This window comes from Sinocyclocheilus grahami, unplaced genomic scaffold, assembly GCF_001515645.1.
Source record: "Sinocyclocheilus grahami isolate Dianchi unplaced genomic scaffold, SAMN03320097.WGS_v1.1 scaffold283.1, whole genome shotgun sequence".
Taxonomy (NCBI): Eukaryota; Metazoa; Chordata; class Actinopteri; order Cypriniformes; family Cyprinidae; genus Sinocyclocheilus; species Sinocyclocheilus grahami.
Window position 1 is genome coordinate 1,405,722 of NW_015505462.1, and position 15,024 is coordinate 1,420,745.

General features: G+C 37.4%; 1 protein-coding gene across 2 annotated transcripts in view; it reads left to right on the top strand.

Moving 5' to 3' along the window:
* Positions 1-15,024, top strand: part of LOC107600393 (interleukin-1 receptor accessory protein-like 1-A) — an 83,849-nt gene that overhangs the window by 42,171 nt on the left and 26,654 nt on the right. For both annotated transcript variants that reach the window (XM_016292282.1, XM_016292283.1), the window contains exons 3-5: positions 5,668-5,953; positions 9,354-9,540; positions 10,612-10,765. In XM_016292282.1, coding sequence (XP_016147768.1) covers positions 5,668-5,953; positions 9,354-9,540; positions 10,612-10,765 — 627 coding nt within the window. The remainder of the gene's footprint in view (positions 1-5,667; positions 5,954-9,353; positions 9,541-10,611; positions 10,766-15,024) is intronic.

Genomic DNA, 15,024 nt, shown 5'->3' on the forward strand with positions numbered 1-15,024 from the left:
CTCTTTTCTTTTTTGAGCCTCACTAACTGCCTCTGGCGTTGAGTGTAGTTAGGTCCCTTCTCACGTTAGACAGTCGTTAGGCTGAGACCTCAACTCTTAAGGGTTCCCCTACCAGGGTCGAGTGTTGTTAGACTTCCTCTCGTTTAGGAGAGTCATCCTGCTGAAGCCTCCGCTCCCCAGAGCACCGCGTAGGGAGAAATGTGGCATTGGGTGTAACTAGGTCTCCTCTCATTTTTAGAGAGTCGTTATGCTGAGACCTCCACTCATAGGCCCCTACCAGGGTTGAGCGTTGTTAGGCTTCCTCTCGTTTAAGAGAGTTACCTTGCTGAAGCCTCCGCTCCCCAGAGCTCCACTTAAGGCCGCACTGACGGCCTCTGGTGCCGAGTGTAGTCAGATCTCCTCTTGTTTAGAGAGGCATGATGCTGAGACCTCTGCTCTTAAGAGCTTCTAAACTAGGATTGAGTGTTGTTAGACTTCCTCTCATTTAAGAGAGTCATTCTGCTGAAGCCTCTGCTCTCCAGAGCTCCGCTTAGGCAGTATCTTTACTTCGTAGGGTCTTGGTGAGTCTTGGTGAGCCTCGCTAACGGTCTCCTCTCATTTAGAGGGTCGTCATACTGAGATCTCCACTCTTGGGAGTTTTTCTACTAGGGCTGAGGAATCCAGTTTTTGGGCACTCATCCCTCAGCATGGCGGCGTGGGTAGACCGTTCCCCTAGCGCCCTCTAGAGGACGCAGCGTTGAGTTCCCTTTCAAAAGGGAACGTCTCAGGTTACGCATGTAACCATGGTTCCCTGAGAACAGGGAACGAGACTCTGCGTCTCATTGCCATGCTTCGGGCATCATACCTGTGCCTCCTCAGACAAAAAAGAGGATGACATATTCCACAGGTGCTCCTTTTATGCTCGCAGCCGCTCATTTGCTTACGACATGGGCTTCCACCTGCCAATGTCAAGTTCATTGTCGTATTTTCATTCATGCTTCAGACACCGGTCACGCTGAAGGCGTTCCCCTAGCGCCCTCTAGAGGACGCAGCGTCTCGTTCCCTGTTCTCAGGGAACCATGGTTACATGTGTAACCTGAGACATTTTTTGATATTACATTAAATTTTATTTTCATGGTCCCCTTAGTGTATTGACTGTAAACAACTTTGAATGTCAACTACATGTCAACTAACTCTCATTAGAGTATTAGTAGACTTAGGTTAAGGTTAGGGTTGGTAGAATAAGTTGACGTACTTGCTAAGTTGCTTATAGTCAGTTGAATGTCTGTTGGGGTGTCACGTGTTTCTGTTTAATTCCTGTCTGCCCTTATTTGGTTCAGTTCCTGTTCTCATTTAGTTAATCATCATTCATTAGTTTCCACCTGTGTTGCATTAGTCATCTTATTAGTCCATCATTTGGTTTTGTATAAATAGCCCTGCCTTTACTCAGTTTCTTTGTCCTGTATCCGTCATGTAAAGAGGTTGTTTTCTCCTGGTTTTTCCCCAAGTGGATTTATTAAAAGTCTCTGTTTATTTGATATCTGCCTCCTTCGTACTCCTTCAAGCTGCTTCACCTGGCAACCCTTGACATGGTGAACCATCAAAATAAAGTTTTATATTTAGCAGACATATAACTAATACTCCAATGACTGCTATTTGACATGTAGTTGCAAAGTTACTTATCAACAGTTGTCTAAAGTTACCATCACAATAACCATACTGATATTACAATAAAAATTGTTCAATGCAAATGTGAAAACATTCATCTGATCTGATATCTGATTTTATGGCCTTAGAGAAAAAATATATAATTATTATTATTTATACGTGGTCTTTGTCTGCTTTAAGTAAAGTGAAGTTACAAGTGGTGAAGACACTTCTAAATAATAAGACCACATTATAAAGCCTTTTGGATGTTTTCATGAAGACTTTGTGTTTGTCATTTTACAGTAAAAACGCTAATATGAGATACTATTGTGCAGATCTTAAACAATGGTAAGATATGAGACTTATAATGCATTATAACTATGGGAAATATAGTTAATTGTAAGTTAAGTGAATGCGACATGTTCATTGTGTATTATAAATCATCGTACCCTTAAAAGCTATAACCACAAATAAGTATTATAATACATTAAAACTATTCTTATGGTTAGTTATGAGATGCTACAACATATAAGGTTCCCTTTCATGGGAACTTCGAACTGCGTCCTCTAGGGGTCGCTATGGGGAACGCCTCGTCGTGACCCGTGTCTGAAGCATACATTGAAAAAACACCAACTCGTTGGCCAGCGACAGCCATGACGTCACTACCGGTGCGACTATAGTATAAATAGGCGCCGGGAGCTACACATCATTCTCTTCTTCGTTTTCATTGACTGGTTTGTTTAAAGCGTGCATTTCTGTGGTAAGAGCGATCTCTATTTATCTCATTATGGCGAGCACTAGCAAAGCATTTAAGGATGTGTGCATCCGTGTTGACGTTGTTTTACATCTGATGACACACACGATCTATGCGTTGTTTTGTTTGGGCAAAGAATACGCACGCGATGTCTCCGAGGGGGCAATCGGCGTGCACTGTGAGCGTTTTTTCCAAGGAAAAAAGCTCCACTCTCGTTTGTCTCTCTTTTCGAGGAAAGAGGGGCAGCCATCTGCTTCCCGCGATCCAGGACTCGCCGCTCCTGAGGTACGGAAGGGAATGAGCTTGTAGCGATCGCAGGTGGATCTGGCCGATGAGTTTGAAGGGGGGTTTCCCTTTCGTGATCGTCGGCTGTGCACGAGAGTGAGCCGCTGGAGGATGATGTTATTTCATTAACATTGTCTGATTCAGGGGCCATTGCTCTGCTGGGATCTAACGTCCCAGGGGCGACTCCCATAGCAATATGGTAGAGTTGGTACTTAGTGCTTGCCATGGTTCTGGCTTGCACTCCCCTCAGCATGGTGGCGTGGTTATACCGTTCCCCATAGCGACCCCTAGAGGACGCAGTTCGAAGTTCCCATGAAAGGGAACGTCTCAGGTTACTTATGTAACCATGGTTCACTGAGTAGGGAATGAGACACTGCGTCCTCTAGGTTTCTTGCCATGCTGCGGACGCAAGCTTCAGACGAAGAAGTGAATGATGTGTAGCTCCCGGCGCCTATTTATACTATAGTCACACCGGTAGTGACGTCATGGCTGTCGCCGACCAACGAGTTGGTGTTTTTTCAATGTATGCTTCAGACAGGGGTCACGACGAGGCGTTCCCCATAGCGACCCCTAGAGGACGCAGTGGCTCGTTCCCTATTCAGGGAACCATGGTTACATAAGTAACCTGAGACGTTTTTTTATCATGCGTTATTCATTCATTATAATGCCTTAAGAATACCCTTATAATGTATTGTAAAAACGGGCTTCATAGAAAGTGTTACCCATTTTATTTTTTGACAGAGATTGCGTACTACTCTTAAACAAACAAAAACAACTAAAATAGTCTAAAACCAAATATTATGAATATATACAAAATGACAACAAAACATGCCTTTATATTTAATAAATAAAATAAATCTGTTACAGTCTATTGTTTCATTTCTTTCTAATTGGGTGAAATTGATTGATTGCCAATTACAAAGTTGATTATTTAGGTTTGGAGCTACTTTCAAGGTGGTTGATCTCCCTAAATCATACAAATACCATAGAGCATTCAGTGTATTTCAGATACTCACCTGCAATATTATCAGCATTTTCAGAAAGGTACCATTAAACACAGAATTACAACATTATTATTATTATTATTAATCTGCGTTTTTCCACAGCATTGGCCTGAAGAGTACATGAAACAAAAAAAATGCTTTTTATGGTGGATACACACAAGCTTTTATATCTAAAATGACTGAGAACGATATGATGCGTCTTTAAAGCAGACAGATCACTCTGAATGTAGACTTTTTTGGCAAAGCCAATTTGTCAAAAACAACTAATTGTCAAGTGTGAAATTAACACTAATTGTTACAGCCAATAATTTTGTTCTAACAGGATCTAGATTGTTGCACCATAACTGTTCACACTGGAAAAATGAACTGAGAGAAAAACAATAGTATTAAACAACATTAAATAACTGATTAGGCTAGCTTTTTCCATTTTTATTGTATATTATTTTGAAGCTAAGTGTAAGCTCAATGTACTTAATGTATATGCATTAGTGCAAACTCAATCCCTTTAACCTAATGCGATCTTCATGCATACAGGTGCATCTCAATAAATTAGAATGTCGTGGAAAAGTTCATTTATTTCAGTAATTCAACTCAAATTGTGAAACTCGTGTTCAAAATTGTTATGATTTTGGCTCACATTTAACAAAAGACTGAAATAAATGAACTTTTCCACGACATTCTAATTTATTGAGATGCACCTGTACATGCAAAGGCGATGCATGCTCGTATAAACAAATGAAGCATAAATACTCTGACCACTATACACATAAACACTCAACCATATGTTCAGTGGAAGCACATTCATTTATTTAAAAAAAATTCTCGATTCATGTGCATAAACTTACAAACTCTATGTATATTTGCAATAAATTCATAAGTAACATGTTTGTAATACTGTGTATTCTAATTCAATTAACATTTCTGATTAAATCTGACTAGCTGAGTTACAACAATAAAAGTTATTTTAAAGTATCTGGTCTGGTAGAAAGGGCTCTGTAAGGTAAGGTACGTTTCCATTACAGTTGAGTGATTCCCCTGTATGTTTTACTGTTGATTTATGAATTAATCTCAAAATCAATATACTGCTTGAAATTTAATACTGGTGCACTCAATATATAAAAAGTGCATTGCTTCTCAATTGCTATAGTATTTGTCTCAGTTTGGTCTTTTTATTTTTGGCTTTGTACTTAGAAAGAAAATCAGATAGAGGTACATCAATCATCACTGTTCAAGGCCACCAGTACCTCAGTATCTCAAATGATGTAATAAACATAAATATAATGTTGATTTTGTTGGGGGCAAAATCACATTATGTAAAATATAGGGCCTATTTAGGTTTTTGTTTTTTTTATATAAATTGGATGTAAAGGCTACAGTAGATTATTTGACTGTCCTATCAGATTTTAATAGCTCTATATTCTTCATCTCTAGAGTTTCAAAAAGCAATTAACTGCTTTTATTACAAGCTCATTCCATCTCCCGTGTACACACACACATGTGCACAGCGAACCCCCAACACACACACACATACTTGCATATGCAAACATTATAAAACACAGCAGTTAATTACAACAATAAAACATAATTAGTTCGTGTATAATTAGTTGCACGGGTTAACTTCTCTATAGCAACCAAGCTTTAAAATGAACTCTGACTCATATTGACTTAACATCTCAATAATTATGAGATTTTCTGACAAAAAACATCTGCATTTAAATAGCTCAAAATGTGTCTTTGTGTTTGTATCTGAAGCTTTATCTGCAAAAATTAATGAGTTTTTTTTAACCTACAGGGTCTAATGTGTGTTTATGGATTAAATAGTTTGCCTCAATGAAAGATAATGTAACTAAAAGAGATATTGCACCTGAAGAATCAATTATGTCATTATTTGCTTATTTTAAATGTTTAATGTTTTGCGGTTTGGCCAAATGGTCAATTAATAAAGAACATTTCTAAAGGTGTGGAGACTAATATCTCTGTCCTCCTGTCTTTCTGCAGTGGACGGCTGCACTGATTGGTCCGTGGACTATCTGAAGTACCAGGTGTTACACAGAGAGCCAGTGAGGATAAAGTGTGCTCTGTTTTACGGTTATATCAGAGCCAACTACACCCAGGCACAGAGCATTGGACTAAGTCTGATGTGGTACCGGAGTTCTGGGTTGGGACATGGTGACTTTGAGGAACCCATCTCCTTTGATGGGGTACGCATGAGCAAAGAGGAAGATGCCATCTGGTTTCGGCCTGCCGAGCTGCAGGACGCCGGTCTGTACTCCTGCGTTCTGAGGTGAGAGAGAGGGACCCCTGCACATGTGTATGTGTGAACACTCATACGCTTAGATATGCTAATCCACAAGGAGACACACACACACTCTGCCTTTCGGACATTAGCTGGATTGGGGAACATGCTTAACTTCTTCCTTTGATGTTTTTTGATTGTCTTTCAAAGCCTTCAAGAAAAGCGCCATGCTGAGAAAATTAGTGTGTGTGTATTAGTGTCTGCATGTTTTGTGTGTGTGAGAGAGCTTCTCAGAGACAGTAAAACTGGAAGTAAAATAAGTGAGCAATGGCAGAGGACAGTAAGATGTTCTGTCATCCATCAATCAAACACTGACACTCCGGCACTCTCCCATAATGCCGCAGGCCACTTTCACACATATTAAACAGTCAGGCAACTCTCCAGGGTCCTCATTTGCTCAGGTTCCGACTGACTTGAGGTCAAAGCACATAATCTACTCATCATATTCACTTTTGCATCACAGAATGTCACACTCTGTGTGTGTGTGTGTGTGGGTGTGTGTGTGTGTGTGGGTGTGTGTGTGTGTGTGGGTGTGTGTGTGTGTGTGGGTGTGTGTGTGTGTGTGTGTGTGTGTGTGTGTGTGTGTTAAAAACAGACAGACAGAAACAGGAAAAGAGTGCATTTTAAATACTGTGCTGCTGTAATTTCTAGCATTCTTGTACAGTACAGTAATAATTTTTTCAATGTGTTGTACTATACACAAAAACCTAGAGATCTTTTAGAGAATATTTTAAGGAATTATACACATGCTTCCAATATGGAAGTGCTTTTAAAAGGCACCTTATTTCTAAGGCTGCATCAAATGTATCAATTGCAAAGAAAACATTCCCACCGGAATGCATCTGGGAAAATAATCATCCATTGTGAAGAATATTCCCTTTAAATAAATACATTTCATGCAATACTTAACGGAATTGGTAAAAAAAACATTTTATTAGTATTTTTATGCTCTTTATAAAGGCCCATTCACACCAATAACACTAACTATATTATTATATACAGTATATTCATACCCACACCAACAGACATTCAAGTTCTGTTTATAAGCATGCACTGCAGTTACGTTGTCTGTCAGTTAAGTTGAATGGATTCTGTTTTCCAATGTTTTATTCATTCATAAGCAAAAAAATAAATAAATAAATCAAACAATTAGAACATTAGAACAATTATTAAAACTGTATAGCCCCTTTCACACAGTAATACCAGTAATTTGCCGTAAAATTACCGGAACGACAAAAATGCGCTGTTCACACAGACAGCGGCGTTCCATCTTTTTATTGGTAAAGCACCATTCACACAATAAATTTCAATATACCAGTAAATTTTGTAATATCCTTAACTGTAAATTACCTCTAAACCGCTGCGCCTCCCGGTGTTGTGTTTGTAAACATGGAGGGGTATACATGATCAGTGTTTTTTTTATTTTTTGTCAAACATTCACATTCATGCAGCTGCTTTTGGCCCAGAGACATCATGTTAGACAACTTTAGACATTTCTTTGACTTCCGTAAACATCGCAAAGTAAAAGCGTCAGAATGTTAAGATTTCCGTTATGCGTTCTGAACTCACACATGCTCTTACCGGTAATCTTGTTCTGCGTTCACGCAGAACACATTACTGTTCATTTACTGGTAATGTTACAACTTCTCATACCGGTAAATTGCCAGAAGGAATTTACCAGTATTTTTGAAAAGATTCTGTTCACACATGATCTCCTTAATGTAATTTACTGGTTATTTGCCAGGAAAGACTGTATGTGTGAAAGGGGCTTGCATTTACCATTATAGTTATCGGTGTGAATCGGTTCTTGGTATGAACAGCCCTTAAAAGATTTAGCTCGTAATTTCGACGTCAGTGTAATATAATGAAGTTCTGATGAGTTATATGTTACTTGCAAAAGCAATAGGATTTAGTCAGTATGCTTGACTCATTTTGAATAGCCGGCAATTGAGTAAACAACCATTTTTGTCAATATATTGTTGAGATTACAGCATTTACCAGCAGTGGATTAAAGCCTAAAATAACTGGCCAAACACAGATCCCCTGGAATCAATTAATGACCGCTAGTTGTAAAATCAGTCACTTATGAGATTCCAGTTCAGTTAGGATGCTGCCTAAGAAGGAAGATATCTATGTAGGCAGCTCACTAGATTTAAAACAGAGCTAAAGAGCTTTGTTTATTAAGAACCTAGTTAGCAACAGGAAATTGGAGTTGTTGTTGTTCTGTTTCCTCTGAGACTGGCTTTGACCTGATTAAACCATAAACAATAGTTTTCAGCAACACACCGGCAGAAGAGAGCAGATATTTTAGTTTTCTTTTTAGGTTTATAGGGTGATAAAAAAAGACTGTGCTGACATATGCGGGTGTCTGAAAACAGTGAGAGTGTAAAAATAGTCTTTGCTATACAGTTAATAGGGCAGAGAGAAAGACAGCGTATAGTTTATTTATTTATTATTTTTTGCTGAATTTGTTTATGCATTTTACAAGAGACAAGTGCATTGCAGGTTGTCACCCCAAGCACTCTGTAACCACGGTAACCCGGTAGGAGGTGTGAGGTCATTACACTGAAAAGGTCAAATTTCAACAAATCTTATCAGCAGCTATTAAACTCAAAGCCCTTGGACAAAACAAACACTAATGCAGTTTAAATGGAGACACACTCATCAATGCAGAGAAGTGTGTGTTGACTTGCAATGCTTCTGAGTTATAGAGTGTGTGTATAGAACTGTGTGAATATGTGTTTGCGGCTGTGTAATTTTGTTTGACTGACTTTAATGCAAAAAAAAAAAGCAGGGTCATATAATGAGAAAACAAGTTTTTTAATCAAATAAATAAATAAATGCTCATAATAATATGAAAACATACAGTTTTCAAAACTTAGAACTGCAATAACATTTCATTCTGTACTTTCACATCTTTCATAGTCTTAAAGGCACAGCAGCAAAAAAACATCCAATTTAATTAAGGGTCATAGAAGAGTGTAGGATACTAAATTGTACATGTTTTTCTGCTGAAAAACATTAACTTACATTATAAGTGGACCTCAGGGGAAATGGAAAGTGATAAAAAAAAATCAAATGACCCTTTTTAAAACCTTTTAGAAAACATTTCATTCTATTCATTTGCTACTTACATTCCATCAGCAAAACACTCATTATTTGGAGCCCTACATGAAAATTTTAGACAAATTTTGTTCCATCATGGTCAGATTACATCTATCATGGTTGAATTACAAATAAAATCATGTTTTATTCTCGTATAATTTGTTTAGTGTATGGGCTCTGTGAGATGATAACAAATACACGATCAGTGATGTCTCTCGTGAGTATGTGTTAATCTGATTACGGATAGCACAGTTTATATACTCTGTGTGTGTGTGTGTTACAGGAATTCCACGTTTTGTATGAAGGTGTCTATGACTCTGTTGGTTGCTGATAATGACACAGCAGGATGTTATAATTCAAAACTGCGCTACACTGAGAAAGGAGAACTGGGCAAGAGTAAAGACATCTCCTGTCCTGATATCCAGGATTACATTCAGCCTGGAGAAAAACCACAGATAATGTGGTACAAGGTACAGTGGGAGATACTGTGTGGTGAATTCACTAAAGAGTTGCACCATTCAGCACACAAACCAGCGTCTTATTCACAAACCACCTGCGATCCAGCATCACAGCACCTGCCCCCTGAGAATTTAAATGAAGTCATTGTCGTTCTTTTCAGAGCAAACACACGTTCTTTTTATGTAAATTACCGTTATTATACTTTATGCCAGTAAGTCAGTGCTATTTACCTAGGGCAATTAACATTGTGATTTTACTGCACATGCAACCGTAAACAGAAAATTGTTTAAAATAGACTGTTTATGTACATTTTCAATTGATCATGGCAGCAGTAATTTATCAAATTATGATTCAAAAGTGTTCTAAAATATAGTTGAGAGCACTTTCTGCATTTTAAAGAGTCCATTCAGGTGTCTAGATCGCAGTGTTGCAGCAGTAACCTGTGAGATCAGGAACTCCAGCCTGCAAACTGTGTTTAGCACTGATTTTTTTGGGCCACATTTGTGCCGTTGCTCGATTTGCATGCTGTCACCAAGCGCAATCTATTCTTATTGAGTATTATCATTATGACAGTATATAAAAATGTATATGGTGCAGTTTCATCTCTTTGTTTCTATATGTGACCCTGGACCACAAAACCAGTCTTAAGGTGCTGGGGTATATTTGTAGCAATATCCAAAAATACATTGTATGGGTCAAAATTATTGATTTTTCTTTTATACCAAAAAGCATTAGTGTATTAACTAAAGATCATGTTCCATGAAGATATTTTGTCAATTTCCTACTGTAAATATATCAAAACTTAATTTTTTTATTAGTAATATGCATTGCTAAGAACATTTGGACAACTTTTGGACAACTTTAAAGGCGATTTTCTCAATATTTAGATTTTTTTGCACCCTCAGATTTCAGATTTTCAAGTAGTCGTATCTCGGCCAAATATCGTCCTATCCTAACAAACCATACATCAATGGAAAACTTATTTATTCAAAAATATTATAAAAATGGACCCTTATGACTGGTTTTGTGGTCCAGGGTCACATATAGTTGATCTCTTTTTCTCTTTGCCTGCGGGTGTGCAGGAGTGTAACATGCAGCAGTGGAGGAGCAGTGTGCTGCAGACCACATACATGCTCTCCATACAGGAAGTGAGGGAGGATGACATCGGCAACTACACCTGTGAGCTGGTTTTTGGAGGCTTCCTGGTGCGGAGGACGACCTATCTGAGCGTGACAGGTAGTACCGTGTGACGTCTCTTCAGTGTGTGTCTGTGTGTGAGAGCACTTGCTCTGATAGTCTCGCTTAGAGGGGTCGTTGTTTTTTGAAGTGTGTGAGGTATTATTCTTTCTGCTTCTCATTTGGTTTCAGTTGCATTCACTGTGCCATGCATTTGTTAACAGTGACTTTCCTGCGTGTGTCATTAATGCACAAGTTTTTCAGTGAATAACGTTTCAGTCTGTTCCTCATAAAAAGCTAACATATGATTTTAGAAGATTCAAAATATAGTGCATGAGTCATATGGACTACTTTGGACGTTTTTGGAGTCCTCAATCCCTCATTTGTATCCTTTTGTGTTCCGTGGATAAAATATAATCATATGGCTTAGAATGAGAGTGTTTGTTTCTTTTGCTTTGCCACTTTGATTTATTTGATTTATTCTTTCATTAGTTTTAATTAGAGATTTTAAAAAAGAATCAACAAACACTAAGTATTAAATTTGAATTCATAGCTCATTGTATGAGCTCTACTTGAAAACATATCCTTTTAAATTTACAGAAAAAAAAGGCAGCTGTGGTTGCCAGAAATTCACCATAAAATATACAGTGACATTTGTTTTTCCATGTATTACAGGATGGCAAATTACCCCCTGTATATTTTACAATTTACTGTATAACTGTATTTTTCACGAAGTTATGTTAATGTGCCAAAATCAGCTCTTTACCACAAATCATAATAATAATACACCATAACTATAATCCAATGGTACGCATGGTACATGATGAATCAGGTTCATTGTAAGTGACCTTAAAACATGGGCAATACTTCTACATAAGCGATGCAACAATGCATACAAACAGAGACAAAACACCACAGGATAACAAAAATACTACAGTAATGCAATAAACATTCACTAAATAACAAAACGTAACATAAACACCCTAATGTACATTACTGATAACAAAAATGAGAAGAAACTAAATTATTTAAATAAAACATAATCAACGCAGGGACTTTAGAAATGTCTTTTTAATTTTTTTTCATAATAGATATCTTAATTTATAGTTTTTGCTGTACTGTACTTGTATTTACTGTATTTTGCAGTAAAATTACATATAATACGATGCTAAAACCATTTACAAATTTTCACTGTATATAAGGTAACTTACATTTAACCAGTTAACATTTATTACAGTATCTTTACAATATTTTACAAATAAGCAACGAATTTTGCCCAGACTTGCACCATGCACATTTTCATCAGAAAAGTTGCATTTAGTGCCACAGAAATGACACATTGCAGATTTAAATACTGTATATTTTAATGTTAAATGTGGTGACGAAGTGGTTCATGTTAACGCAGCCATTTTATTTGTATTATTTAAAAGCTTTTGTCCTTTAGGATAGTCGAGAGGGACAGTGAGGGGGAATGAGATTGAATTCTGACACAAGGCCAGACCTGTGTTCCCGTGAGCACAACTGCTCATATGTGTCGTGAGGATGTGCACTACCCACTACACACATTTGACCTCTATTACTGCTCTACACACACAATAACAGAGATAGAGAGAAAGATCGAGTATGACATTTATACAGACACAACACTAAGCCGGCAGTGAAAAGGTCATTTTCATCTATATATTTATGTTTTAACATCTCTGTCTACGATTAAACAGATTCTTATTGGCCCCTTGCGAATTTGGCCCTTTCTGCCACTATAGTACATCAATAAAACGGCACGTACAGGTGAAAAGAGGTCAGACGTTATTCTCTTTCCCTTTGTAAGCCCTCATTCGGTTGAAACCTATTAAAACACTCGCTGCCTCTTCCCGTACTCATTTAAAGCCTATTTTATGCACGCTTCACTTTGTCACACAGGTTCTATTTAAGTGATTTCTTGATTCAACAGGTCTGGCAGTAATCACTTAATGGGACAAATAATATTTTTTTTATATCACTTCATTATATTCATTATATAAGGCTATCAAATAAAAAAATGTCTCTGAAATCAGCTCACGAGGGAATATTTATTAATTTTACTGTTACTGGTAAGGACGACTGATCCGTGTAAACGAAAGAATGAATGGGGCTCTGTATTGTGAGATTTTGAGTGAAAACTTCCTTCCATCAGCAAGGGCATTGAAGATGAAATGTGGCTGGGTCTTTCAGCATGACAATGATCCCAAACACACCGCCCGGGCAATGAAGGAGTGGCTTCGTAAGAAGCATTTCAAGGTCCTGGAGTGGCCTAGCCAGTCTCCAGATCTCAACCCCATAGAAAATCTTTGGAGGGAGTTGAAAATCCGTGTTGCCCAGTGACAGCCCCAAAACATTACTGCTCTAGAGGAGATCTGCATGGAGGAATGGGCCAAAATACCAGCAACAGTGTGTGAAAACCTTGTGAAGACTTACAGAAAACGTTTGACTTCTGTCATTGCCAACAAAGGGTATATAACAAAAGAATTGAGATGAAATTTTGTTATTGACCAAATACTTATTTTCCACCATAATTTGCAAATAAATTCTTTAAAAATCCTACAATGTGATTTTCTGGATTTTTTTTCTCATTTTGTCTCTCATAGTTGAGGTATACCTATGATGAAAATTACAGGCCTCTCTCATCTTTTTAAGTGGGAGAACTTGCACAATTGGTGGCTGACTAAATACTTTTTTTCCCCACTGTATATATATATATAAACACTACACTTTTGTATAATATAATGTTTTTATATTACATATTAAAAATATAATATTATATAACAGTTTCAGCTAAAGAAGAATTTCTGGCACTTTCTAGCACCCTTCAGTTTATCAAAACTACCACATAATGAATTATTCATTATTCTGGTTATTCATTATTATTTTATTTTACTTCAGGCCTTTACTTTGAGCATGCCTTGGTAACCATAGGCTATGTGAAATGCTTTTTTATTGGTTTCATGTCTCAATAAAATAGAAATCCTTGAAACTACAGTAATTTCTCCTATAAAAAAATTAAACCACAAATCTTTAATATTTTGATTTGTTCTAGACAGCAGTGCGATTAAAATAGAGAGAAAATGGAGACTTTTAATTAAGTTAACCTGAGAAAAAAGACCCCTATAATCTCCCATCTCCCTCACTTTTTTTTCTGCTAAGGAATTTTAGAAGAGGCGTCCAGCTTCCGGATGCAGAGCTGTGTGTTAGTGCGATCTGGTTGAAGTAGTGCTTGCTGAAAAACAGTTTCCAAAAGTAGCTTGCATTTCCTATTGCTATTTTAGTACAGACAATGTGGTTTCCATGGACACTTGCGTGGTGTCCATGCCAACAGCAGGTTTGGAGCAGTGTAAGCGTGTAAGCGTGTGTGCCCGGGAGGGACTTGCGGTGGAGTGATTCAGGGACAGTGCCAACCTTTCTTTACCTCTCCCACCTGTACCAACCTGTGCCCTTCCCACTGAATCTCCATGGAAACGGTCAGATGAGGGCAGTCACCCAGATTCAATCCAGTCACCCATAAACAACAGAAGGTTTTGTGGGTACTGTAGTCCGCTAGGGAAGCGTTGCTGAGTGGCAGGGTAGGTATTAAGTGGTTACAAGATGATACACGGGTAAGAGTGCGTTTTGTTTGTTTATCTATTGATCTCCATGTTGATTGAAGCCCCTGTTGTTTTTAAATCCCCTATAGTGCACTGGGGCTGCCATAGCACGTTCTTTACACATGCTCCAAACACCTTGCATCTGTCAAGTCTAATCAGGGCAAGATAAGTGTGTGTGTGTTTTGTGTGTGTGTCGGTGTGTGTGTGCACATGTGCCTGTAATCAGTAGAGAGTTATGTAATCATATTTAATTAAGGATTAATTACAGATGCCATTAAGTGAGAGTGCAACAACTTAACTCTCTCTTAGTCACCCAATCGCACACACACACACACACGTTTATTTAACATAATAATTAATAAATAATTAAACATAATTTTATATATTTTTTTTAATTTAGGTGGCATGACCACAGATTGAAATGCACAATTTGTAGACTAATTATTTTATGACATATTTTGATGCATATTTTTAATACATAGAATTAATTATAATGGATTTTAAACCATTATAATAATAATATTAATATATAATATAAAATGTAATATTTTTCATTTAGATTCAGGGCACCAATTTATGCCATTATTTTGGCACATTGTATGGAAAATACATTTAATGAATAATTATTTAGGACCCTGCATCAGTTTATATTATATTAATAATATTAAACTAAATTACTAAATTGAATATTTTTCGTTTAGG